This window comes from Notothenia coriiceps, unplaced genomic scaffold (genome assembly GCF_000735185.1).
Source record: "Notothenia coriiceps isolate Sejong01 unplaced genomic scaffold, NC01 NC01_scaffold00001466, whole genome shotgun sequence".
Classification (NCBI taxonomy): Eukaryota; Metazoa; Chordata; class Actinopteri; order Perciformes; family Nototheniidae; genus Notothenia; species Notothenia coriiceps.
This window is the reverse complement of record NW_011334167.1, coordinates 476,385-502,591: the sequence shown is the minus strand read 5'-3', so window position 1 is coordinate 502,591 and position 26,207 is coordinate 476,385. Positions and strand designations below refer to the sequence as shown.

The 26,207-nt window shown below is 42.2% G+C and overlaps 1 protein-coding gene across 2 annotated transcripts in view; it reads right to left on the bottom strand.

The window, feature by feature from the left end:
- Window positions 1-3,576: 3,576 nt before the first annotated feature.
- The window catches only part of LOC104961723 (vang-like protein 1), a 38,696-nt gene continuing 16,065 nt past the window's right edge, over window positions 3,577-26,207 (bottom strand). The window contains exons 3-9 of one of the 2 annotated variants that reach the window (XM_010790059.1): window positions 25,410-25,545; window positions 12,385-12,816; window positions 11,615-11,790; window positions 7,158-7,318; window positions 4,730-4,877; window positions 4,236-4,470; window positions 3,577-3,928 (exon numbers count right to left, since the gene is read on the bottom strand). In XM_010790059.1, the coding sequence (XP_010788361.1) occupies window positions 3,668-3,928; window positions 4,236-4,470; window positions 4,730-4,877; window positions 7,158-7,318; window positions 11,615-11,790; window positions 12,385-12,816; window positions 25,410-25,545 (1,549 nt within the window). In that variant the 3' untranslated portion in view covers window positions 3,577-3,667. The remainder of the gene's footprint in view (window positions 3,929-4,235; window positions 4,471-4,729; window positions 4,878-7,157; window positions 7,319-11,614; window positions 11,791-12,384; window positions 12,817-25,409; window positions 25,546-26,207) is intronic. The other variant, XM_010790067.1, reaches the window with a different exon arrangement.

The following is a 26,207-nucleotide window of genomic DNA, read 5'->3' as shown; positions in this document are numbered from 1 at the left end:
GTTTCTGTTCAAGACTCTCACTCTGCACACGAGTCATTACCAAGCAGATAGAGAGGGAGGAATGAAGGGGAAGGAAAACATCCCATTAAGATGCAAATGTTCTTCATTTCCCTCTCTCCACATGTGCTCCTCGGACAGAGCAGGGTACGGGAGGATTACGCCGGGGACAGATGAGTTCCGACAGGCGGCTCCCGCTCTCAGGGGTACGAGGTTGTTTGTTTCCAGCGCCGGACACCCACATTCATTTACCCACAAGGCTCTGACAGGCTGATGGCAAGCCAATTACCGTTGAGCTTCGTGACAACAAAAAGCCGCCAAATCAAGGCCAAAAAAGACAATTTTCCTCCAACATGTCACACAGCAGGAGCAGAGGCTTAATGGGCAGCGACAGAGCGGGTGTTAGCAGGCCAGCAGCCGAGGGGGAACTAGTGCACATGGAGAGGCTGAGAGAATAGAGAGACAGGTCATGAAACACATCTGAAATTACAATGGCAAAGAAATGCAATGAAGATAGATTTTAGGGTGAAATATTAAATGCTCAGCAGTTAACTTTGATTTATAATGAGCCTATAATGCCATAGTCACAATAGTCTGTTGTTTTTGTATCTCGTTATGAAAGTGCAATTGTAAGAGTTTTTAAAGAGGTAAAACCACCTTAAATTGACAAAATAATGTAAAATACCTCTTAATTTGGATTCAAAAGGACTTCAATCTTACAGTTTGGTTACAAATACAAGTGATAGCAAAATAAATCCCAAAAAAGAATTGATAAATTAATAGAAAATGTTACATGTCAAGATATTTCAAGTGGATTATATGTATGGTTGAAGGGGTTAAACGATATATAGATAAAAACTCAATACAATGGTTTTGAAATCAGGCAGCTAATCAAATACAATTATATAAACTAAAGTAATAATCCATTAGAAATACCTTGATCAAGTGTTATTAAATAATTGTTCAATAAATAAAACATTTCAATCAAGTTACAAATACCGTAATCACATTTTTAAGGTAGAAAAAAACCAAAAACCCTTTTAGACGTTTCAAACTATATGACACCAAAAGTCTCGATAGACCAGAATGCAATGCCGCTATTAGGCATGTTTGGTTAGTTTGAGTATCCACACAACCAGTGACATATAACTGAAGAGAGGCATTCTGGGAAATCACAAAAGGAGGTAGAAAAGTAGGGATATCAAAAGTCCAATGTTACAAATGTTCATAAAAATGTTTATTGTTTTTACAAATGCTAATGCTGTGAAACTGAACCATGTCTTACATTGCAAACGCCAAAGCATCATCATGTATCCGTCCCCACAACAGAGGACTGTAACCTGGCAACAGCGCGACACATGGTGGAGATGTAGAGGAGTGGGGGGGGTGGGTTGTCGTGTGAACTGGAATGGCATACATATACATTCAGACACACATGCATGTTTACATAAATAGATACAGTGTAAAAACAGGAGGCACAGTCACGTTGGGTTCGTACAAAGTTCCTCTGCCGGTACAAAATGTCATCTTTCAAAACAGCAAAAGTGTGTTTTTTTTAAAGTTCTCCCAAGGTGGTTTAAAAGTTAGAAGTGTACAGTGGAAAAGTTTGCTAAAATGAGCAGTGTGTTGCTGCTTATATCCGGTTTCCCAGCCAGAGGGCAGCACTGGACAACCCTGCTCTCAGACAGAAGATATTATCACCATCTCTCACTTTTCTTCTAGAAGTTCTCTTTTAATACTTAAGTTAATATGCCTGGTCAGTTATGACAAATTAAAGTGTCATTGTTGTGCCTTTAGCTTCATTGAACTGCATTGTTCTGGCGTAATCAGGTGAAAGAAAGATTTAGAAACTGTGTAAGAGGTGAGACAAGGTAGTAAAAGAAAACCAGACAGACTAGTTAAAAGGAGGTTCCGCCCTTCACACACACTCTTTGTCATCTCTTACTGCATGTATTCTAGTCATACAAGTGAGCTGTGTGAGCCCTGAAAGATAAAATCATACTTTAAAAACTGTACATTCTCAAATATTGGCCCTTATTTAGCCCTGTTGGGTTGGCAAAGTCAGTGTAATGGAATGTAATGTAATTAAGCGTCTTTGGGTCTAGAAAAGCGCTATATAAATCCCATTTATTATTATTATTATTAATGTGTATTTCCAAAGCACTGCAGAGGGTCTTGTCACATTCCTCCAGAATTTCTAAATGAATTGGCCGTTACAGTCGAGCACTAACCAGCAGTTGTAGAGAAGGTACTTTACTTAATTCCAATTATAAATACCACACAGTGAAAAATCAAAGTCCTGTTTTGAAAATGTTACCTTTAAAAAGTATGTAAGTTTAACTATACAAATGCATTACAGAAAGGTTTCCTGTGACTGTTTAAACTGTTATCATTATTAATAATCCAATTAATTTGAATTTATGATTATAATCATTATGGATTAAGCAAACTACATCTTTGGTTAAAAATTGTGAAAAAACTGGAAATTCCGTCACAATAAACCAAAGTTGATTTGCCCGACAAATAGTCAAATTAATTAAATTTAAATGTAAATGATTTAAATGCAAATCAGAATGAAAGTACAATATTTCACACTAAACAAAAAAATAACGTCAGTAAAGTACAAGTACCTTAAAGTTGTACTTGTTACACCTTTGCTTACCACATTTAGCTGGGCTTTTAGTGTGAAAAACGTCAGGAAATGTTGACGGTAGTTTGACATTGAGCAGGAGTACGAAAGTATAAAAATAATATTGTATGTCAACAACATGACCTGACTGATATATAGTTCAGTGGAAATACTTATTATACTAGATTGACTGTGAGCTGCAGTGTTTATATCAGGGATCAGTCAAGGATAATCAAATGTGGCCTTTTATATGAGAATATACAGTATTTAAACTTCAGTAACCCGAACAGGGAGTATTCAGTAGTACTTTTTTTTGTGACATGGTTATTCCTGTCTCTGCCCTCCCCTTCCCATCGCGTCCGGAGAAGGCTAGTGAACCGATGAGGCAGGGCAAATGTTTTTGGCCATGAGCGTCTCTCATGATCCGCATCATCGGGAGTTCACCCGTTGTTTAACATGTGTGTGTTGTTCCCAACTGGAGTGGAAATATCCCTCATGTTGCACCACTGCACCTGGAGAAGATCAGAGAATAAGCACCCAAGTGTATGGAGCTCTTCAGGAGTAGTGATGAGGAAAACAGTCTGACGTCCTCTTTGAGCAGGCTGCGATCATCCTTTCTGTTTTTTCATTTAGAAACCAACATAAATGTGCACTTGATACAAAGTCTGATTTAAGTTTTCACGCCAAATCCAAAAGAGGGTACAAATTATTCAACACAGGCACCATCTTCGTCTTGGGTTTCCATGTTTCAAATATTTAAATACAAGTCATAAAATCGACGTCGTTAGTGGTTTTCTCTCCAGCCAAAGGAAGGAGTGATTGTGTTGACACAACATGACACACGTGCACACACAGATACACGTGTAACCGTGTCCGAGGCGTCTCTTTTGATTTCGTCCAAATCAAACATATAAAGATCAATATATTCAAACATGAGTGTAATATATATTCATATATAATATATCAAAAATAAAAACTGCAAACCCAAAGTGAAAACATCCGAGACAGGGTGAGGAATAAAAAAAGAGAGCGTTTGGAGAGCTACACGGAGGTTTCCGACTGTAGCCGCAGGACAAACTTGTGTGACTTGGGGTCGATGTACTCCTCCGACATCTGGATGTACGGGATCTTCTTGGTGGTTACGACCAGGCTGAAGTCCACACACTTCAGCTGGAAGACGCAGCCGTCCGATAGGCCGCTGGTGACCGAGGCGTCGCTGATCAGGGTCCACTGACGGGCCAACCAGTGGCTCCGGCTGTACTGCAGGGTGGGGCCCGCGCTCAGGTAGCTCTCCAGGAACGCCTGGGGGGGGAAGGGACATAAACACACTTTATTTTATATTCAACGGTAATCTATTTAAAAAAAGATCATTTTTTTATGCTAAAGCAGGGGTGTCCAAACTTTTTTCACTGAGGGCCGCATACAGAAAAATACACAAAGGACTGGGCCACTCACCCGACCTGAGGTTTATTGTATACTATATATATATTATTGTATAGTTATAATTTAGCTAAATCCATTGGACAACGGGCCGCATCTGACTCCTGGTCCGTAGTTTGGACACCCCTGTGCTAAAGTGAGTGTGATGTCTTGAGGTCAGAGGGGTGACCTTGGGCGTCATGTTGTTGGTGATGCAGAAGGCCAGGTGCTGCTGGATGCTCTCCATGCTGTGGCAGTGCTGCTGCTTGGTGGTCCTCAGGTACTTCTGCAGGGCGCGGGCCATGGAGGGGAAGATGGCCTGTGCCGCTTCCCGGGGGTCCATCACGTCCACCGGGGTCTTCTTCTGCTCCTCCTCCTGCATGCGCTTGATGTGTGTGAACGCCTCCTCCACCGCCACCACCAGTCTGAGGAGACAGCAAACAGAAGTGAAGAACGGCAACATGACAAACGTTTTCATTGGTCCCTCTACTTTAGAGAAGACCAGGAAATGATGGATACACGGGTCGAGTTCAAATCAATAGGCACGCAATGAGTATTTGTACTCCACTACTTCCCACCTCTGGTTACACTCGTGTAACAAATGAAATGCATTTTTTAGGAGCTTTCTGGCTTTTCATTTTAGATTCCTTGCAGCATTCCTCCATTTATGCTCGATGTTATTACCGTGCTTTGCGCTTGCGGACGCGCCTCTCGTGCTCCGCATCCTCGTAGTACAGCTCGTTGTGGCTGGTGTCTCTGCGGCGGGCTGCGGCTGCGATCATGGCTCTGGACTGAGAGTGAGCCATGCCTGCTGCTGCGTTGTTCCCCGGACCTGTCCCGACACACAGAGAGCACAGGAGGGCTTACCGAGTGTGTGCATATCCCACAGGTAAAGGAACAAAGACATGTGGGGGTGATGACATCAAGTGCAACATGCTTTTAGAGCAGCAGTAGATTATGGATGCACATAAACCACGGACCATTTGCCTTTATCACCGGCAATATAAAATCCCCAGGAGCTGAGGCGAGTAGCCACACAAAGTCGTCAATTTTAATCGTCCTGTGATCATTGGAAAGCCTGAAAAGCACACCAACATATTGATATGCAAACATTCCCTTTTACGGCGCAGCCTTCAGGAGGCCAATTAAAGAAGAAGTGAATCGGGCAACTTCACAAGTTTACATGTTCGGAATTACAGGAGGCTGCTGATGAGCCCCGCCTGATGCTAAAGAAGGCAGGGCTGCTGAATTATTAACGGGGATCGAGAGTGAACAGAATAATTCATGGCGGGGGGGGGATCTATTTTATTGGGTTCAATGTGTTTGTGTGTGTGTGTGTGTGTGTGTGTGAGTGTGTGTGTCTTTACACCCTCGCTGTTACTGCACTTAGATGGGATTTATGGGTACGATTTACAATGTTGAAAACCATGTGAGGAGCAGGTAACTTGAGAAACTGTTGCACCACGGAAGACTTGAAATGCTGATTTCATCATAGCCTACAAATACACTAGGAGAAGTATCTCTAGTGGTGTGATCACACAGTTCCCATCATATTATTCTCTATTTATCAAATCGACAAGTAACATATTCATTCTTTCTCGTTGTCTCCTGAATCAGCAAATCAGATAAGAATAAAAAAGTATGCTTGATTAAATTACTCAACAAGAACAATTCATTTCCCAAAGACAATAAGATATGGAGAGGTGTGAAATAATCGCCATTGTTATGATCATTATTTAATCGTTTATCTTGCAAAAATGAGAAAACGTGCCATCATTTCCTGTTTCTTTCTACTGAACATTACATTCAAGTAGAGTAAAAGTCCCTTGTGAAGTAAGAAAACACATGGTTAGTCTTTTCCGTTTGATTTGTTATTGTTATTTGTGCCTACAACATATACAATAGCCAATATTAATCATTTAAAAAAACATCTGTCTGATTTCATTTTGACTGTGGAATGAATCAACATTGAACCCAATAAAATAGATAACTTATGGCTGTTTCAGATTAGTTGTGAAAGCATAAATCTAACAATGTGGGTGTGTGTTATTTCACTTGTTTGATTTGCTTTGTTGAAGGCACTTAAACGCTTCCATATATCCTGCAGGGATTCATTTCCAATTCCAACTATGGAGCTGAGAAAACCAAATGGCTTGTCAGGCATCATAAAATCAACCCGAGCACATTTGGAAGCAGTGTAATTGAGTGTTATGGCCGCTTTGCGCTCAGGGCTTCAACACTGTTTAATCATGGAAAGATGATTGTCTGTCCCCGAGTTGGTATTATTTATTACACTGCTGCTGCGACAAGAAAGACGGAGTGGGAAGTAAAAAAAAGAGGAGAAGAACGTCCCTGAGCAGCTGCTGCAGGGCGAGAAGGAAGGAGGAAGAGACACAAGAGAGAAATGAGATGGCATTGTAACCGTGGGTTTATCCGCAACTGTCCTCCACTAACATTTAAGAAGAGGCAGAGGAAGGAAAAAGAACAGTTAGTGCACTTCAGTGAAGACGCTTGAGCACACTTAAGGGACAGCAATGATTTCATATAGAGGGTTGGTGTTACATTCCAACAGCTGCTGTGACGAATCAACCTGTGGCATGCAGAGAGGAGAGCTATGAGTGAAGGAGCGTTGATGTTACAAAGTGAGGCTGCAGTGAGGTGCTTCAGATAGCATCAGTGTTCACTTACTGTCCAGCAGGTAGGCCTTCAGTTTGTCTGTTAAGGCTTTATGAAGGGTTCACAGAGAGGAGAGAGGACATCACATAACCACACTGGCTTTATTGCATGTTGCAGCCCATTCACTACAAATCACCCATGATTTATAATATTTTCAACAATTATATCTTAGATCTATTTCCTTCCTCCCAGGCAGACATTCCAGCGCTGTATTGAAATCCTGCAGTGACTTGAAATGTGCTTTAGACGGGTCACCTGTCCCAGGGACTGTGAATGATTGCAGCAGTTATATAAGCAAAAAAGAGTATGACGATGACACAAGCATCTATGTGTGTAGCATTAGCAGAAAAAGTAGACCCCCACCACACCGGAGCACAGAGAGAAACCAAAGCACGGATAAAGACACATAACAAAGATCAAAGAGTGTCCCACTCACCATCAGCAAGGGCTGCTGGGAACTCACCATCCACGTTGTAGACCTTGAGGCCGGCCAGGTGCTTGGCAGCGCGGGACTTGGAGGCGGAGAGCAGCGCCGGGTTGTGGACGGGGAAGTCGCAGTAGTAGTGCTCCAAGATGGCCAGAGCCGCCCGCTGGATGCTGGGGAGGAGGAAGAGGAGGAGGAAGAGGAGGAGGAAGAGCTTTAGGGAAATGTTCTGGATAAAAACAGTGTGTCTTCCAACAATGGAGAAAAAAGGGGAGCTTAATCAACAATTCACTGCAACTTCATTACTTCCATCCACAGCTAGCTCCTGGCTATAAAGAGCAAATCAGATTTCTGCATTTCCTTGCAGCCCTATACATGTCATTGGTCTTTAGCTCTCCCTGTTTATATCGATGTTACGGAGGAGAAAGCAGTAGCATTCAGAGTCGATGTGGCCACATGCTGATCCTTCACAGTGGGGATCATGTCAGGGCTTGTCCTTCACAACACAGCACTACTAAACCAACTGTACACAAGCAGCCCATTTCCACATGTCACATGACATAAATCATCAGGTCTTTTATCACACACAACCTCACTTTTCCTGGAAGCTACATTAGGGCAGTAAGGCTCTGAGTCAATAGACTTGGCAGTAACCACAGCATCAGCAAAGCTTTTCTGAACTGTGCAATTTAGCATAAATATCTTATTGCAAATTCACCAATGTATTAATTGTCATTGAATAGAAAATTGATCAGTGGCCATGTGCTCTGTTATACCAATACTTAGGTTGTAGCATTTAGAAATGAAATCTGGCAGCTAGTATTGGCCTTCCAAAGTAAAGCTAAAAACCAGTCAACAATGCTCACTTTTATCGACTTAAACTATAGAAATAAAGCCAACAAATGCAGATATAAATATGAAACCCCTCGTTACATAGCAGTACTTCACAGGGTACACAGTATAGGGATTTAGTTGCTGCTACAACCCAGAGCTCAGTTCACTGACCTGCATTTATCCAACAGGACGACAGCAGATGTTGACAGCTGTTAACTGACCCAAAACAAGACTGCAGTGCTTAACACAAAACGGCCCTTTTCTTCTCCGGCTGTGTGTGTGTGTGTGTGTGTGTGTGTGTGTGTGTGTGTGTGTGTGTGTGTGTGTGTGTGTGTGTGTGTGTGTGTAAGCCCTCACTGCACCCTGTGTCATTCTTTAGGCCACGTGGAGGGCTAACTCAATAAACATGAACATGAACAACTCGGGCAGCATGCGCTTCCTATTACCCCAGAGGAGGATGCTGTATGACCTCTGAGCCACCGATGAAAGCAGTCCATATATTTTCTGACCTCTTGTAATGTCCATACCTCACTCAGAACAAACTCTAGATTAAGTGCAGATATCTGAAATACATTACATTACACCACAGAGACATACAGGGCACCCAGGAATTCATTTATACTGTTATCTGCTGACAGTCACATGTAAGAAGCATCATGACAGGCTAACAGAGTTACTGAACAGATACTCAGATTGGTTTACAGACAAAAGATGAACGAGTGATGAGAGGATAGGGACTGTCTGTTCATGGCTTTAAAATGGGAGTGCAAAGTCTCCAGTAAGTCCCCTTTTTCACATTTTCTAAAGATGAAAGGAATCCCTTTTTCTCATGATAACGTTTAGATTGTGCATGATTAGATTTGTGTATTTACATGAGGTCATGAAGAGGTACTTTCGAAAATATGTTCCATTTAAGTCAGTTAAATAGCAAGAAGCTACAAGGCCAATGGTGTAGTTTTCATTTTCCCACGCATTAACCTCCCGACAAGTTTCATGAAAACCAGGCCAGAAGTTGTTCAGTAATCCTGACCACAAAACTCCCTCCCTCGGAACAACAAGTGTAGCTTTTTAATAATTGTGTGTGTGTTAGACTTGAAGTCAGCCATAGGAAAACCTGACAGAGGGTATATCAGCAAACTGGAGGCGCGCTCACTTCCGAGGATTGATAACATCTCCCATGTTTAACCCAAGAGACCCGGGCAGCCCTCTGATCCATTAAGCAGACACACAGGACCATTGTTTGGAGCAGAACTGCTGAGTCAGAGTTCCTGCCGCTTTCGGACTACGATCAATTATTAAGCCGAGCAAACATGACACAAAACCATGTTGGCGTTTTACATGGAATTCAAGAATTGCAGAGCACTTAGTGAGATTTTCCAGGTAGTCACCCTCTGTAATGTTTGTGAAGAGTGACCGGTCAGGGAGTGTAAACTGGGAAGTCCCCAGCAGTGAGTGTTTAACCCCCACCCTCTGTGACTGGAAGGAATGTGTTCATATTCGACTCCTCTGGTCTGACAAGGGGACAAAAAAGGCTTCCTCTGGAGATTGGCATCAAAGGCCAGGCAGACACAGACAAGCCTTGAAGGCCCCGGGGCCGAGTCCCCTTTATGATAAGGGAAAGATGAATGGCAGAGAAACAGGAATGTGGGCAGTGAAGTAGAGGAGGAAAATACACACTCTCGTCTGGCTTTCTCTCTATGATGCATTGTTCGTGACTCATTTGCATGTATATGATGCAATTACGCATGCAAACACACATGTTTATGCTAGGTCGTGTCCGTGCATGTGTGTCAGGCTGACCAGATGGGAGCTCTCATTAGCCCTGAGTTTACTGCCTGCTGCTGCGGCCAAGCACCCTGAATGGCACAGCTTACAAAGGACAACAGCCCCAAGGCTAACGCACCAACCAGGCCTTCACACACACAACCACACAACCACACGCACACACAACCACACGCACACACACACACACACACACACACACACACACACACACACACACACACACACGTCTGACCTGTTTCTGCTAATGCTAAGTCAACTTGGATATCAATACGCATTCAGCCTAAAGGTTAAAGGTTCAGCGCAAGCACATTTGATTATTAATTATAAATGATAGATTGGAAATATCAATAATCCAAAGAGAAAGAAGTGATACTAGATGAACTTCTAACATTATACTCTTTTAGGGTGAATTCTAAATTACAATCGTCAACTTAATAATGTTTAAATTAAAGGATGCTTTATGTGTTGAGAAGACATTTTACTTCTCGAACTAGATACTCATATTGGGTTATCTGAAAAATGCATTGTCAAAAAAAAAAAGGCACACATGGATTTTAGCTACCAGCCGACATCCTGACATAAACAAAGGTACATCAATTATTAACCAGTCCACTACGGGGAAAAAACACATACATGTAAGAGTAGATACGGGATAGTATCCTGTCATAAAGAAGTCCACCAATAAATCCATCATGTTTTAGTAGTTGTCGTTCAGCAGGCGTGTGTTGGACACTCGGTGCTGCATATTGATTCCAAACATGAGATCTTCCGGTTCTTTCTGACAGTAAGGTCATAAAAGCCTGGTGGGTCTAGTCAGAGCTGTTCTCTCCTAAACACACACCTCTCCTTTCTTTCATTCCCACATTGGTTTCTTTGACACTGCCCTCCTATTAATAATGAATCCAGCGTTCTCTCTCCTGTCTCTCGCTGCCTCCGTCTCCTGGGTCTTTCCTCTGTACTCCGCCCTCCGTCTGCAGTCCCCCCCACCCTCTCCTTTTTCTCCTGGCACGGATTCCTCTCAGCCACTTTGTCTGCACGCCTTCTTGTGTTTGCATTTTTCTCCCATTTCTGACATTTTATATCCCTTTCTACTCTTTTACTTCAGAGTGTGTAACTAGTGTTTTCCTTCCCTCCTCTCTCGCTTGGTGTCCCAGTTTCCATCTTTCCTTCTGCCTTCATCTCGCCCCCATGTCCTCCTTTCCCTCTCTTTCATCCCCCCACGTTCTCCTCGTCATTCCCCCTGTCGCTCACATGAGTTTAGTTCTCTTTACCTTCTGTCCTCTTACTACTTCTGTCTGTAATCTCCACATGCACAGAGGTCATCTGGGTATTCTGCCATCTTGCTCTCAATGCTTCCAGAATACATGAATGCCTGTGTGAGTATTATACTAGTCTACAGTCGTTAGTAACAGTTACAAATGTAAGATTTGCACCTGTATGTCTGATACAGTTTTACACTGAGACAAAAATGTAATCCTATTAAACAAATAGTTGCGATAATGAGACCAAAGTCAAAATAATAGTACAAAAGCCACACAAAAATATCCAAAATATGAGACAAAAGTTAAATCTAGCAGACAAATAGTTCAAATAAAAAAGAAGTCATAATCATAAGACAAAAATTCAAAAGTCAAAGAGTAAAAACTATGACACTGACTAAACTGTAGCACCAGAAGTATGAATCCGCCTCTGTAAATAGTTCCTATGAAATGTAGTGTTACGTGTGCTATAAGACCCAGCTGTCTCTCAGGCAGTGATCTAGCCTTTGGATAATGAATAACTCTGACAACACAAATCCCTGAGCAGGTGTGATTCCTCTCAGAGGACACCGGCCCCTGTGAGCTCCTCACCTCAGCTGGCCCAGGTTGTAGTGCCTCTTCTCCCCGTCGGTGGAGCGCATGACGCAGACGGAGAAGCACGGCTGCAGCTGCCGCAGCTCCAGCAGCACGATGGCCAGGTAGTGGATGAAGAGCAGAGCGTCCACCAGAGACACCGCGTACTGCACGATGCCCTGGTAGTTGTCGTCCTGAAAACAATAATGTACCTCTTTCAGACTACATTTAAACATGTTCCCATACACAAAGTACTCCTGCCGGGATATTAAATGAGATCATACACATGTAAGACAAGATGTAGAGCATATGAATATGTAGATGCATTCTGAATGAGGGACCAACAGGGAGTTTAAATGATGACTCAAACATAAAACACAGCACTGGGAAACCAAATATCTCTTTTGGTTGTTTGTTGATCTTCTAAAGGCATTAAAAGTTAATATGTGTGCATACAGCTATGGGAAATACTTGGTTCTGTGTGAGTAAAAAAAGTATTGCACATTTTTAATTAGCTTTATGTTGATCGTTTAAAAATGTTTTGCATTTTATTTGATCTTTTATCGGACATGTCCCTTACATTTCTTATGTGTATCTATTTTTTCAGCATTTCTAACTTAAACATCTTATGTACATTCTTATATAATAATTTATTATTTTATTTTAAAATGAAGCAACTGTAACACAACCTTATCTCCCCTGGGATAAAAACAATATTGTGATTCTGCTTACTTACAAGCAATGACAGAGATTATTATTGATGCCTGCGTTTCCTTCTCTCCCCTCACCTGTGTGTCCAGTATCCTGACTCCATAAAACAGCCAGTATGACATCACAAAGAGCAGCACCAGCACGGCGAGCAGCGCGCGGAACACAAAGACCCGCGGGAGGCCGGCCCTTGGCGACCTGAAGAAGAGCGCCCAGACGGCCAGCAGCAGGATGAGCAGCTTGAAGGCCACGGAGATGAAGAGGCCCTCGCAGGCCGTGCCGCAGCTCTGCAGCTTCTCCGGCCACAGCAGGTGGGGCAGCACCAGGAAGGCCACGGGCGTCAGGAACACCAGCAGGCCCATGACCACGGCCAGCGTCAGGGTGAAGTACCGCCGGCAGTCCAGCCCCACGCTGTCCTCCAGGTCCTTGGTGATCCGCACAATGTCCTCCTGGGACAGGCTGTGCTCCGAGGTGCCCGTGACCGCCGTGGTGGTCTCGCCCCAGTTGTCATCCTGGAAATAAATGAAATAACTTTTTAGTTTTTTTTAATCATGCCTCACATTTACTAGCTTAAAATAATGAGGTTAGGCCAAAAAAGGACTTTTTTTTTTTTTTTTCATAATAATATAGTCCCTTTCCATCATCATTTTTTATTCACTTCAGAAGGTAAAGGCCACTATGATTCAGGGATATTTACATAACTTAAATCGATTATTTAGGCAAATACATTATTTTCTACAGATTGTGAGGCATTCTAATTGTAACTTGAACACATGAAAAGGTGCACATAATTGTAAAAAGCGTTGTCTCATGAGTGAGCAGTAAAGTCCATTAACAAACCAGTTGAACTGATGTTTGTACAGTATAGTGAATACATGGTTTTAATGCATGTGTGGGATCATGCACACTAATATTTCACATTCTGTTTATCATGTGCTGATCCATTCGCAACAGCAGCATAAAAACCAATCATCGAGGTGTTTTCCTCGATTCACAGATGTGTCTTCATTGAAAGGAACATTGAAGGGGATTCAGATGCACCCAGTGACTTCAGCAGGTCTAGCAAATGCACAATAACAAAACCACAATGGCAGAGTGGGCCCAGTACAGCTACTCTGCTCCAGGGGAAATGTGAGAGACAGCATCAGATGATAGAAAATATTAAAGCTCCTATCTGAGCTTTTTTCTCACTCGAGTGAATTAGAAGGGGAAACATGTTACAATACCTGGGGCTCGTGTAGTGGATTGTTTTTTTTTACTTCTGACGTCAGCTCAACAAAAAAGACATGGGAGGTTATTTCCAAGCACGTGAGAAAGAAAGGAATAGATAGGAAGTGGGAAAAGTAAACAGAGCGAGCTGCCAACTGAGCTTTACTCTGACGTCTGGGTCTGACTGCATCCGCAGATAGTGAAGGTCAGCAGAGGCGCGAGAACAAGAAAGATAACAACTCTTTACACTGCAGTCATAACAACAGCTAACGAGGCTATGTGAGCCGCTGCAAGGGAACAAGGGACTGATAATGAACCAGAGACACTGTAACCGAAATGTATTACCACTGGAGTCAAATGTGTGTAGGAATGAGTTTGACCACTTCAGGTTTTCAGGTCACATGTTTCCTTCTAAACGCCTGCAGCTCTGTGGTTAACACAAGAGATTTTCATGTTTTGCTCTACGATATAAAATACATCTTGTAAATAGTAAATACCCCACTGAACCTTATTTGTCTCACAAAAACAGCGGTTGGTAACGTGTAGCGAAATGAGACGACTTAACGTCATTGAAAGATAGCCACCTTTAGCTTAGCAAAGATGCCGTAAAGTCACGTGACCACGATGCAGTTGGCTGATAGCCTTACGTTAGCTTTAGACGAGTATCATAAACGTGTGTTTGCCAAATATCTTATTTTTTGCATTATCCGAAATACAATGGTTGATTTCTTTGAGGGAGTCCTTGAGAGGCTGACTTATGTGTCGGCCACATCATGACCGCACCACTCCATTCAGCCGGTATTAGCAGAGAGGGGAAATGATAGTGAGTTCAGACTGAGGGGGATGGGAGGGTGGTGCATTGGGACAGAGAGTAGCCAACTGGCCTCAGGGGTTAAAACAGCAGATAAAGGGGAACAATGGAGGACCAGGCAGAATGCTCAGGTTGTTTTTACTGGAAATATACTTCAAAGTATACTGACAACTGAATTTACACCAAGGATATTAATACTGCAAAGGCAAAGAAGAGAAACACCTTAATTGTGCCATTATTTTAGGCTGAAAAACAAAAATGATGAGCCTCAAACATCCAAACATTTGCTGTTCCTGAAAGCACTATCCTTCACGATGACTTGTCGGTCTGAGGTGCAGCCCCTGAAACCGATCTCAGTCTCATCTGACCTTTGACATGACAATGCGGTTGTAAATAATCATCTGACTGTCTGCAATGCTGTAGAAAAAAAAGTGAAACATCAGGTGTGTCCCGTCACGTGAGCTGTAAACCAGACGGTGGAATGCATGGCTCGGGTTCAAAAGGTCAAAGAGGGAAGATGTTGATACGCCGCCTGACATTTGGGAGTGCTGAATGTCTGCATCTCATTCCTTCATGCAAGTAAATGAACCTTAAGTACGCATTTAAGAGATATGGCTGTATTACAAACAGTACTGGTGTCACAGGTCTATTTGTTGTGGGGTGGGGTCATATAATCTAACTTGAACTAACCAATGTCAAATAAAGGATCAAATGAAGAATAAGAAATCAGTATTCCTTCAAACTGCGACAAACAAGTTGCAAACTATTAATCAAAAGTAACATTGGGTCAACTTCATAATGTCTGTGTATTGAACTTGAGAATTGGAGGTCATAAATATATCTGATAGAATACAGTACAACAAAAATGCAACTCAAACACACGTAAATAATGTAAACATCAGTCCAGTCAATTGGATTGGAGATTGCTTTAGAAAGAGAACAGTGAAAGCCACTTTGTTAATAATGAGCGAGCGGACTGAAGAGGCCTCTCCACAGAGACTAATGCAACAAGCCTTTTACTCACAAGAAGCAATTATCCCCTACAGAGAAGAAGAGTAAGCACAACCTCATTATTTTCTTTGTATATTAGCAGAGACAAGTGGTCGGCCAAAGGCGAGCCACAAGCCTGGGTCATAGAGAGATTCATAAATCAGCAGAAGGTTAACCAGCCCGCCTGCAGGTACGCGGCAGCATGGGTGAGACGTCTGACATCCTTTAAATACATGTTTCCTGATTGTTAGGTATGACACCACAGGCATTGTAACACGCAATTGGGGCTATTGTATAACTTTCTTCCGCACTAGAGGAAAGAAAACGTCCAAAATGCACATTAAGCTGTTTTTCTTTACTAACTTTATCAAATCAAATCAAGTTTTATTTATATAGCACATTTATAAACGATTTTTGGTCGAGCCAAAGTGCTGTACATATAATAAAAATAGCCTACAGTAAAGACACTTTACAGCAAATACAACAGCACAGATTGTTCAGAATATCAGTATGAGAAAAACAACACCCTCTATCCTTAGACCCTCACATCGTACAAGGAAAAACTTCTGTTTATTTGGGTCTTAAGAATTCTCCTAATTTTACCAAAAGCAGTAAATAATGCCTTTTTTTGCCTTTTAGACACTTATAATTCATTTTAAAAATGATGTAAATGTTAGTATTCAACTGGGGAAGCTTCATGTAGATATGTATTAGTTAGGTATTTAAAAATATATACCTTAAAAATGCAATTTTTTCAAACTCTGAGCCAGAAATCCCCACTTGAGTAATCTATTAATAAGAGCGAATGCTAACCCTGTTAATGTGTAGTGTTTACCATTAATTAAAACGTGTTTTTCTGCATGAGTAATAATGACACAACTGATCCACATGGTGCTGAGTGCAGTTCACTTTGACAGATTCTCAAGTCTTAATCGTGTTTGACTCCAGTCTAGCTAATGAAGACCAGTGTGTGTGTGTGTGTGTGTGTGTGTGTGTGTGTGTGTGTGTGTGTGTGTGTGTGTGTGTGTGTGTGTGTGTGTGTGTGTGTGTGTGTGTGTGTGTGTGTGTGTGTGTGTGTGAGTGAGTAAGAGTGAGAGAGAGAGAGAGAAGGAAATCAATAGGCATTAGCTGTATATAGAGAGGGTCTCTCTGACCACAGTGTACACCTGCACAGCACCCAGGGGAGACATGAGTCACAGCTTCTCATGCCGACACTCATCAACAGTCACCGCTTGTTTCAGACGTCTGAATCACTCACTGCTCAAGGACTCTTCGAGGAGTCACCGTTTTCACACAGCAAAGACTTGCTCAGGGTCTTATTGAGTGATAACTGGAGGCATTTTCAAAGCTAGAAGGGCAAATTAGCATGTATCCAAAAATGTCAAAAATAGTCCTTTGAAGTCTTTTTGTGTTGCATTCTAAGCACTTTGAATTGTGTTGTTGAGAGGTGCTATGCAATTAAACTTACAATGCCTGAATCAATCCAAGCAGCAAATAAATCAAAAATTATTAAACAAACATCCAAATAGTCGCCCAATCCTTTTTCACCCAATCATACCTGACTAAATGAGAAGGGAATATAGGACAATGTTTTTAGTTGTTGTGAACTTTACTACTACTCCACCTGGGCTTTCGCTTCGCCTGCAAGGCTAAAAATAGGTATTAGTGACCCACATTTCCTCACGGGATTAACCAACAACTACAGGCTGATCTGGTCCAGTACCAGCAGCACGATTCATTACAGGAAAGAGGGTGAAACAGAGAGGAGCAGTGAAGGCAGAGGGAACAAAGAGGAGAAGGGCGAGAGCACGAAACATGTTCGATAACAAGACAGCCAATTAAAGAGAGGGATTGATCCAGGGGGGGGGGTGGTGTAAATTCAAGGGCCAGAGAGGATTACTGCACACACACACACCAGCCTGTGAAACCCTTCGCTCACTACTACATTTACTCGCTTCAACTAAACACCTGTCAGGTCTGCTCTTGTTCTACGTCTGCTGTGATTTATTCATCGGAGAAGGTTTTACAAGCGATTCCTCACTCTGGGAGGAGCTGAGGCGTTCCGGTGGAGACTAAATAATGGAAACATCCGATATGACGTGTTCTCACATACCACTCCACGAGAGAAGAGAAGGGCTGGAGAAATGGGAACACAGATGAAACTACTCTAATAATAATGAGGGGTTGAAGACAGTACATCTTCTATGTTGGAGATTTAAAGTTAGTGGTATCTTCTCCATGTGTTACTTATTTCAGGATACACAAATGGGTTGCGTATTAGCATCGTAGAAGCTTTCGTTGTTTACTCAAGCCTGGCTAAAAATATCCCTTTACAGCTATTTTCTGAAATGTTAGAAAACACATTTATTTGTGATTTTGTCAAGAGTTAGATAAGAAGATGAATACCACTTATGTGTCTATATCAGCTGTATGTAATATCAAGGTGAAACCTGGAGCAATTAGCTTAGGATAAAGACTGATGGCAGAGGGGAACAAGTTAGCCTGGCCTGTAAAAAGTAAAAATAAATGTCTACCAGCACCTTTAAAACTCACTAAAGGAGAAAATGAAGCCAAGATATAATACTAGGTCCAACAAGAGCTGTTTTCTAGCTCTAAGACATCCATAACAGCAACATGTGCAGCGACTGTTGAGAAAATCACCTTCTGCATCCGAGCAGAGATAGGACATCATTCAAAAGAGTTGCAGCGAGAGCGGTTTGATAAGAGGAGGAATGTGCCATCAAAGTATTTCTTTGATGAAATGTTGGCCAGGCTGTAAAGTACTGCAATATGATACAGAAGCTGCTGAGCTTTAAACACATCCAGCACGCCATCTGAACCGAACACTCGCTTGCTTGGATCATATCGAGTTACATGATGGTTTGTGGGGATTTCCTATTGGAGTTGGCCTTGGCTCAAAAGGCCTTCGTGGTGTTTTAAATGATACATTACATGACAGTTCTAGCTGTTTTTGGCCAAAAAACTAAGAAATACCACTTTTGCTTACAATATTCGACTCTGGATGACTCCAATAACATTTAAAACCAGAGAAACTGGAATACTTTGCACAATCTGACCTGAAGAGCGTCAAATGAACAGCAATACCTACACTTCAACTTCAAATAAACTCTGAGCAGGTATGTATAGCATGCCATGTCAGCCAGCATGCTTTCACAAAGCTTTCAGCCGAGTATTTCCTGCATTCTTTCTCCAGCAAAGTATAAACAACAGCTATTGTCTCCTGGAGTAAATCAAATATCCACTAAAAGCCTGTTTTTCTGTTGTTCAGCCGTAAGTGGGCTGCAAACAAAGCGCAGGAACAAGTGCACTCTACTCACTCCTGGGAGGCAAGGTGTGTGTGTGTGTGTGTGTGTGTGTGTGTGTGTGTGTGTGTGTGTGTGTGTGTGTGTGTGTGTGTGTGTGTGTGTGTGTGTGTGTGTGTGTGTGTGTGTGTGTGTGTGTGTGTGTGTGTGTGTAAAATATAGCAACATGCATTCCCAAAGAGCTCTTCACAGCCATTTAAAGCCACCTTTGTTCAAACAGTGGGCAGTGTGCAAAGCTGCCAAGAACTTGTCAGGGCAAGGAGGGGAAGCACTTTAAAAAAGTTTGCTTGACTAATTCTCAGGATAGAGGAGTGACAGTGAGACAATGGCAGACTGACAGCTGAAGAGCACTTTGTGAAGAGGGGGACTGCAGTGTGGTTAGAGTGGGTTATTCACAGAAAGGCCAGGTAACCACGAGGGGAAAAGAGAACTTCGAATTGAGCAAAACACTGATGCAGAAACCTGGGCTGACCTTGTAGATTACACTTGATTGAAAAATGTGTGGCTTTTAATTGAAGTGTTTGAACTCTTTTTGAAAGCTGGTAATCAGATCTTAACCTTAGGAGTTATTCTATGTGTCTGAAGTATCTCCACTACGGCTGCAACTAAGGATTATTTGTATCAACAATATGTCTATTTTTTTCAGATTCTACAGCTCAAATTGACGTTATTAATAATCAATGTATCACCAATGATTTTAATGCAATTAACATGTGACATAATCAACAAACCATTACTCTAACAACATCCATGGAGGAAAGATTGGGAGAAAATAATAGGGAATTTGTCAAAAAGTCAATGCCTGATTTGTGGTGTTACAAGATGCATCGTCTTCTAAGTTCAAATCAAATGAAAGAAACGCAGCTAAAGACAACTACACGTATCGCTGTGTTCTTAACCCTGACCACTTACACTGGCACCATGTCTCAGAAACAGTGAATTCATGGTGGTATTCATCTGGGATAAAAAGTCAGAAACGACTACATCCCTTGGTGTCTGATTTTGTGTGTGGCAAGCAAACATTTCTTTATCATCATTATTATACATTTTATTGAAAGGCTTAATGGCAACAAATATGTGTTATTAGAAATGTCTGGATGACAGAAACACCCACCGATAGAATCTAATTCTACAAATAGTATAATATTAATAAAAACAGAGCAGCCAAATCTTAATATGCAACTTTCCAGAAATAAAGGCTCTAAACACAATTAATAGATGTGCAAAAAAAAGCCATCATATAATAATTAAGAAGCGTTGAAGCTATCGACGTCTTGTAAAGCTAACGTGTTTGTGCATGCCTGCATTTTGCCTAAAGAAAAAGCCATTTCATTAAACTTGTTTATGTAAATAACTGTCAGTTTTACCTGGCTTGGTTTAGTCCCTGTTCCCGAGCTGGCTACTGGAGGAGAGTTATTAGAGTCTTCTTCTATGGTGCTGACAATCACTTCCCTAAACTCCTCTATAGTCTGGCAAACCTCGAGCACCCGCAACACTTCCTCCTCCTCTGCATCCATCACCGTTGGCGACTGCATCCTGAAATCTTCAAGCGCTAAACTTTAGCTCAATCCCGCTCTCTCAAACATCGTCTCTGTGCTGCTTTCCTTCCCCCGATCCATCTCAGAGTGTGTGTGTGTGTGTGTGTGTGTGTGTGTGTGTGTGTGTGTGTGTGTGTGTGTGTCTGATCGGAAAAAGGTAAGACAAAACCTGTTCATCCAACCGACTGATCAGAAGTCGAACACAACAACCTGGGTCTGATTATCTTCTCTCTTGTGGTCCAAAAACACATCAGTGACCCAGACTGTTGCTCTGGGTTCCATTTCTTTCATTACCATGAACACACACACTGTTTATTTTCAATTCAATCCGACACACCACCGTTCTGCTCTCATTAATAATCCCAAGAGCTCCACATGTGGATTAATCCACAGCTTAAACTATCCCCAAACCAATGCAATAAATGCATGCTTAAAACAATGGTGCCTAGTTGTTTCTGAAAAGTATCTATCTATCTTAAATATATAAATGTTTGAAGATATTGAGAGATAGACATTGTTGACTTAGGTCTTTTCATGGGATTTGTTTACAATGAGAAAACAATATGTAAGACCCTTAAATCAGGATTTAAAACTCATCAAAATTGGGGTAAATTCATCAATTTCTAATAGAGTAGCATGTCCATGCTTTGGGCCAATAGCAATCTATCATGTAACCTTGTCTGTCAGTTTCCAAAGAGGAATGGTTACCAGAGGCTCGAAATATGTCTGTGTTTGAATTAACTGAGTGAACATATTTTCCTATTAGCAACAAAGCTAACATGCTACAGAGAGGTTAGCTCAGGGCAGTTAGCACTGAGAGCTTTTCCTTATGTGAGATATATTGTGAGTGGCTAGTGCTAGCATGTTCTTGGCTGTGCTAGCAGTAATCACAGCAGTTGAAGATGTTCAAAAACGAAGCGCATATTTAGTGAACAGTGACGAGGATTGTCACAGCTTTAAATAGTAAAATGCCTTCAAATACTATACTTTAGTATATCCAGAAACCAGTTGAAATATTCTTTGATTGTGCTGACCTAACCTAGAGTCTAAAAGCAACAGTTAATCACAAGTGAATCACTGAGTGCTGTCAATCTCCTCCAAAAGGCCTAAGGGTTAAAGTCATGAACGTCCACCGTGTACGGCAGTTTGTTGCATGTCTTGCTAATATGCACGAGTCACTAATAAAGGAATAAAAGCTTGGGAAGGGTTACAAGTGGCACGCATCTCCCAACAAGCGCACACACACACACACACACACACACACACACACACACACACACACACACACACACACACACACACACACACACGAACACACTCACCCCAGGGAAGAGGTGCTAAACACGAGAGCTCAGCGCCTTCCAAGACATGGCTGTGGAGATATGGGCCAAACTACCAGTGCTGGGGTCTGCCATGAGTGCTACTGCTACCATACAGAGGATCCGGCTTGAGAGCGCTAGCAGCTGAGAGTACAAAGCAGCTTTAATTGGGTTTAATGAATTGAGCTGAAGGGAGGACGAGCAAGGTGAAACAATGGGAGGTTTAAAAAGGTGTGAGTGAGGGGAGCCGAGGGAGGACGTGGAAGAGGATTGGAAAGGTAGTATGAGAAAAATAACGAGCTTTTTGAACATTACAGCATGGAGACATGTTGAGTAGAGACACAAAATACATATGAACCTGAAAATGAGCACAATATGTCCTCTTTAAAAGTCTTACATTTGGAAATAAGCTACAACGGTTTGGCACCAGACGAACCAGGTCCATGTTACTTCATTTTGAGATTTCAGTATTTACTTCTCAGGCAGCAGGCCTCTTCCATCTTCAAAGTGCGTATGAATATCTAAAAATAAACCTGGCTCTACTTTCGCTCCACTTGTTGGTATATGAAGGCGCTAATTCTCAAAGAATGCTTCATGGTTTAAACATATCACATTCCCCCTGTTCGACATGCCATGCTACATTGACCTGAGCTACTCCACTACACCTCTCACTATTCAGTTCCATACAACAATAACAGCAGGGTACATTCAGCCAATTATTGCCATTGTCTGTTCACTTATAGAAGTTCCATACCTCAGTACAGGCTATATTCGTCTCCATTGGTCTTTACCATCACCCAGCTAGCAAAATACAGTAGACATGGACATGCCAGAGACATTAACTGACAGCACTGGTTCCAACCTGAAGGTGTTCCTGCCGAAGGAGCAATTAAAGAGTATTTCTCACATTCACACAGACAACCTGGAGCTTTGGCCTCCCTCCTGAAATTGTAGCAACCTGCTAGAAGGGTTCTGTTCAAATATATCAAGCAATCGAAGAACAGTATGATCAGCTGAATTTACAAGCAGTGTTGAAATCCCATTTCAAGTACAAAGTTGGCCCCAAAAAGCTTTGTAGTTTATAGCCAAGTTAAAAAGTCTTCAACACTAAGAGATACCCTCATCTGCTTTCTTGCTGAGGGTTGGAGATGGAGCCTAGCTTAGCATAAAGACAGGAAACGGAAGGGAACAGCTAGCTTTATTTAAAATAATTAGGTGTAAAAGTCATGTAGCTTCTTCGAATCTCTGCTGGCTCCTTGATAACTGGCCGTATCTAAGTGTTGCAAATAGCCCCCTGTAAAATGAAGCCCTTTTTTTATTTTACAGATTAAACAAAGATAAATAGCTTAAAGAGGTGCCTGCAGCTGGACTCTGTTATTTGTTTCCCCCTGATTTCAGTCCTTCAGGCTTAGCTAAATTGTTGGCTCCAGCTTCATAAGCAGTGTACAGACATGAGGCAAGAGAATAAATATCATTTCCCAAGATCCTGAGCAATTTCTATGAATGTGATTTGATAAAAAAGTACACATACAAACACCATCCCTCGACAGCCGTCTCTAAACATGTATTCGGTTTGGTGTTAATCTCGAAATCTCTGTTCGTGTTTTTCGACACATTTCCCATGTAACACGAGCGCTCGTCTTTTATCATTTCCTGTGGTGAAGCATCACAGACACATCACAGTCATGAGAAACTTTTTTTTTTTGCCGGATTGTGAGGACATCCCTGCCCGGAGCGATGTGCTGCTCTGTCAGCCAGCGCTCTGATTAAGTCCCTGCAGAGGAGTAATGAGCGCTGCACAGTTAGACTCTGGGACTCACACAGAAAATATTCACAGACGGAGAGCGTACGCGAGGCCTTAGCACACACGCAGACACACGGGGATTTGTGCTGAGCCTCTCTCAGTAGAATTGGTGGGCCTGATTACTAAAACTAAAGCCAACACCCCCGCCCTGTCAGAGGCACCACTGCAGGCCACGGCATGAATAAGACATGAACAGCTAAATACTGAAGAGGGCTGTGCTCTGTGGCAAATCCTGTCATGTGTTCAAATTAAACACAAAAAAACAGTCACACATACACAGGCGATGCTAACGAGGGTTGCCACAAGGGAAAGTGAACGCCAAGTAGGTCAGTGAAGGATGGGGAAAGTCTGGGTGCATGTTTTCCCTTTAGCTGGTTAAGCCCAACACTTGACTTGAAGTTGTTTTGGGTCATTCTCGGGTTAGCCAAGTGTGCTAAAATCGCTTTTATTATTATGCATTTAACTCCTGCCAGCAGCAAGTGTTAGAAGTCCTGCTTTCAATGCACAAAGCAAGGCAAACATTTAAACTGTTTTACATGACTGCTCATCAAAATGCCATGAAGCTCTCCTCCTCTCGTTTGTCTGACAGCATCTGCACAGGGCTGTAAACCGAGGCAATAAACATGGGAACTAGCACAGACGGCGTTGAGCACCTGTAGTATCACCATGCAATAAGCACCTACAAGTGTTTACAGTTGCAGACCCCAGCAATTAGACCAAACCCCTGACTCAGAAATAACCCTGCAGCTCACCACAACATTACTCAAATGCTGTTTCCATTTATAACATTTCACACAAGCAGGAAACAATGTATTGATTTATAACCTTGGTCAACAAATAAAGCTGAATGGACCTCAACATGGATTTAATATTATCCTCATTTATATTGATTTACTGATGTAAGAAATACTGTGTCTTATTTTGATAGCTCTAGAAAAACTTTATTTTGAACTCTCTTATTTCGCTATTCAGCTGATATTTGGGAAGAAAAGACTAGTACTTTGCACAACTCGTCAAAACACAGATAGATAAGGTTTACCCGAACAATACCACTACAAATTGGCAATTACTCATTTTATTTCACCACGGCTGTTTTGGCCAAGAACTCTTGTATCCCTCGAGTGCTACCAGGAAGTTCACGTCTCGACATGCCAACCTGCTCAGCTAACACAGTGCTATCTGATCAACATGCCTTCAGTTTGCCTTTTATCTGACTCCAAGTAACAAAATCCCAGAGCGGTTATATAAAAATAAAATGATTCAACAGACTCCATTTTGGCAAAATAAACAAACGCGTTTGCACAAATGGCCAAACGACCCATCCTGACGATGCAGCCTACCTGAAACCTCATGGCCTTAGATTATTCTGTAAAGTACTAAAATGCCCTACACATTTACCTCCTTCTTAAGATGTTCGGGTCAATCTGACCTGGATACAGTAGTGAGGCACACAGACGCACAGAAACACAACAAGAAACTCACTCTCTCACTCAATCACGCATTTTTATATTTGTCTTTTTAGACAAACAGAACCACTGGGTGCAAAATGTGAACAAAATACTAGAGTTAAGTAAAATGTTTTAATAGGAAATGTCCTACCATATATTTCTCCATTATCAAATAATCCATCACATAATCCATTTGTAGAGCATCAGAGTCAGCATGCTTTCTGAGGGTAGACTTTAAATTTGACTGACAGTCAGAAACAGCTTAGCTGCTGTTATTTCTTGGTCCGGTCCATTTTGGCAGGGGCCACCATAACGGGCCCCCACCAAGCAGGAAAATAAACAGTTTGCCACTAACAAAAGAGGACGCAATTAAAGTGTGATGAGTAAAGAAGCAACTGTGCATCCGTATCCTTTTTCATCCGGGATAGATTTCCTGGAAGTCCACAGTTTTCCAAAAGTGGACCGGTCATTCTGGCTTTTGCCCTCTACTAGCAGATGGCCCGTAACAGCCCAGACTGATGAACAGAATTATGCTTCCAACTTCCAATCGCCTTTCCTCTAAATCCCTTGTAAATCACTAGCAGAGGCATCCTATCTAAAGCAACTTGGTTCCTAAATGGTGAGTGTAAAGGTGTGTGACGGTGCAGTGGTGCTCAGCCCTACCTGGACCTGCTCCCCCCCCCGGACAGACGAGTCGCCCAGCAGTGGCTCAGCGGGCGGCGAGTTTATCGTTACAGACTTTTCTGAGCGGCTGTCTTTGTTGCGGGACTTGTGGCGATCTCTGTCCCGGCTTCGCTCCCTGGAAAACAAGAAGAATTCATAAATTGCAGTTAGTGCAGTACACCTGTTGCCCTACTAACATTGAAATCAAAGAAATCCAGTATAAACGTTTGAGATTGAGAGTTTTGGGCCACATTTCATTCAAAGAAACAACTTTAAATGATACATTGATTATACACTTTGAGGTTCAACTAATCAACCAAGTTTGAGTAATAACCATTGTGTAATGTCTTTTGTCACACACACACACACACACACACACACACACACACACACACACACACACACACACACACACACACACACACAATGCGATAGCGGCTGTTTGAGTCAGATAAGCAGATCGCTGTGTGAAAGACGAGAAATTAAACTGCTCTTTGTTTAATCTAATTCCCTGAAGCCCATATGAACTCTGGCCCTCTAAACCCCTCCCTCTACATCCTTCCTCACTACACCCACACACCCCCCCCATCACTCTCACTACAAGGCCCTGTGTCCCTAACATATGAGCTCCATTAGCCACACTGACCCACTGCACTTACAGCCCTAATCCTGCAAAGAGTGAATGGCAGGTCTTCATATCCTCCGCCCAGCATCAACACCACCACATGGCACGGTGCCCACTCTGCAGCTCCATTACCACAGCCTCAGTTAATCCCTCATCTGGCTCCCCCCCCCCCC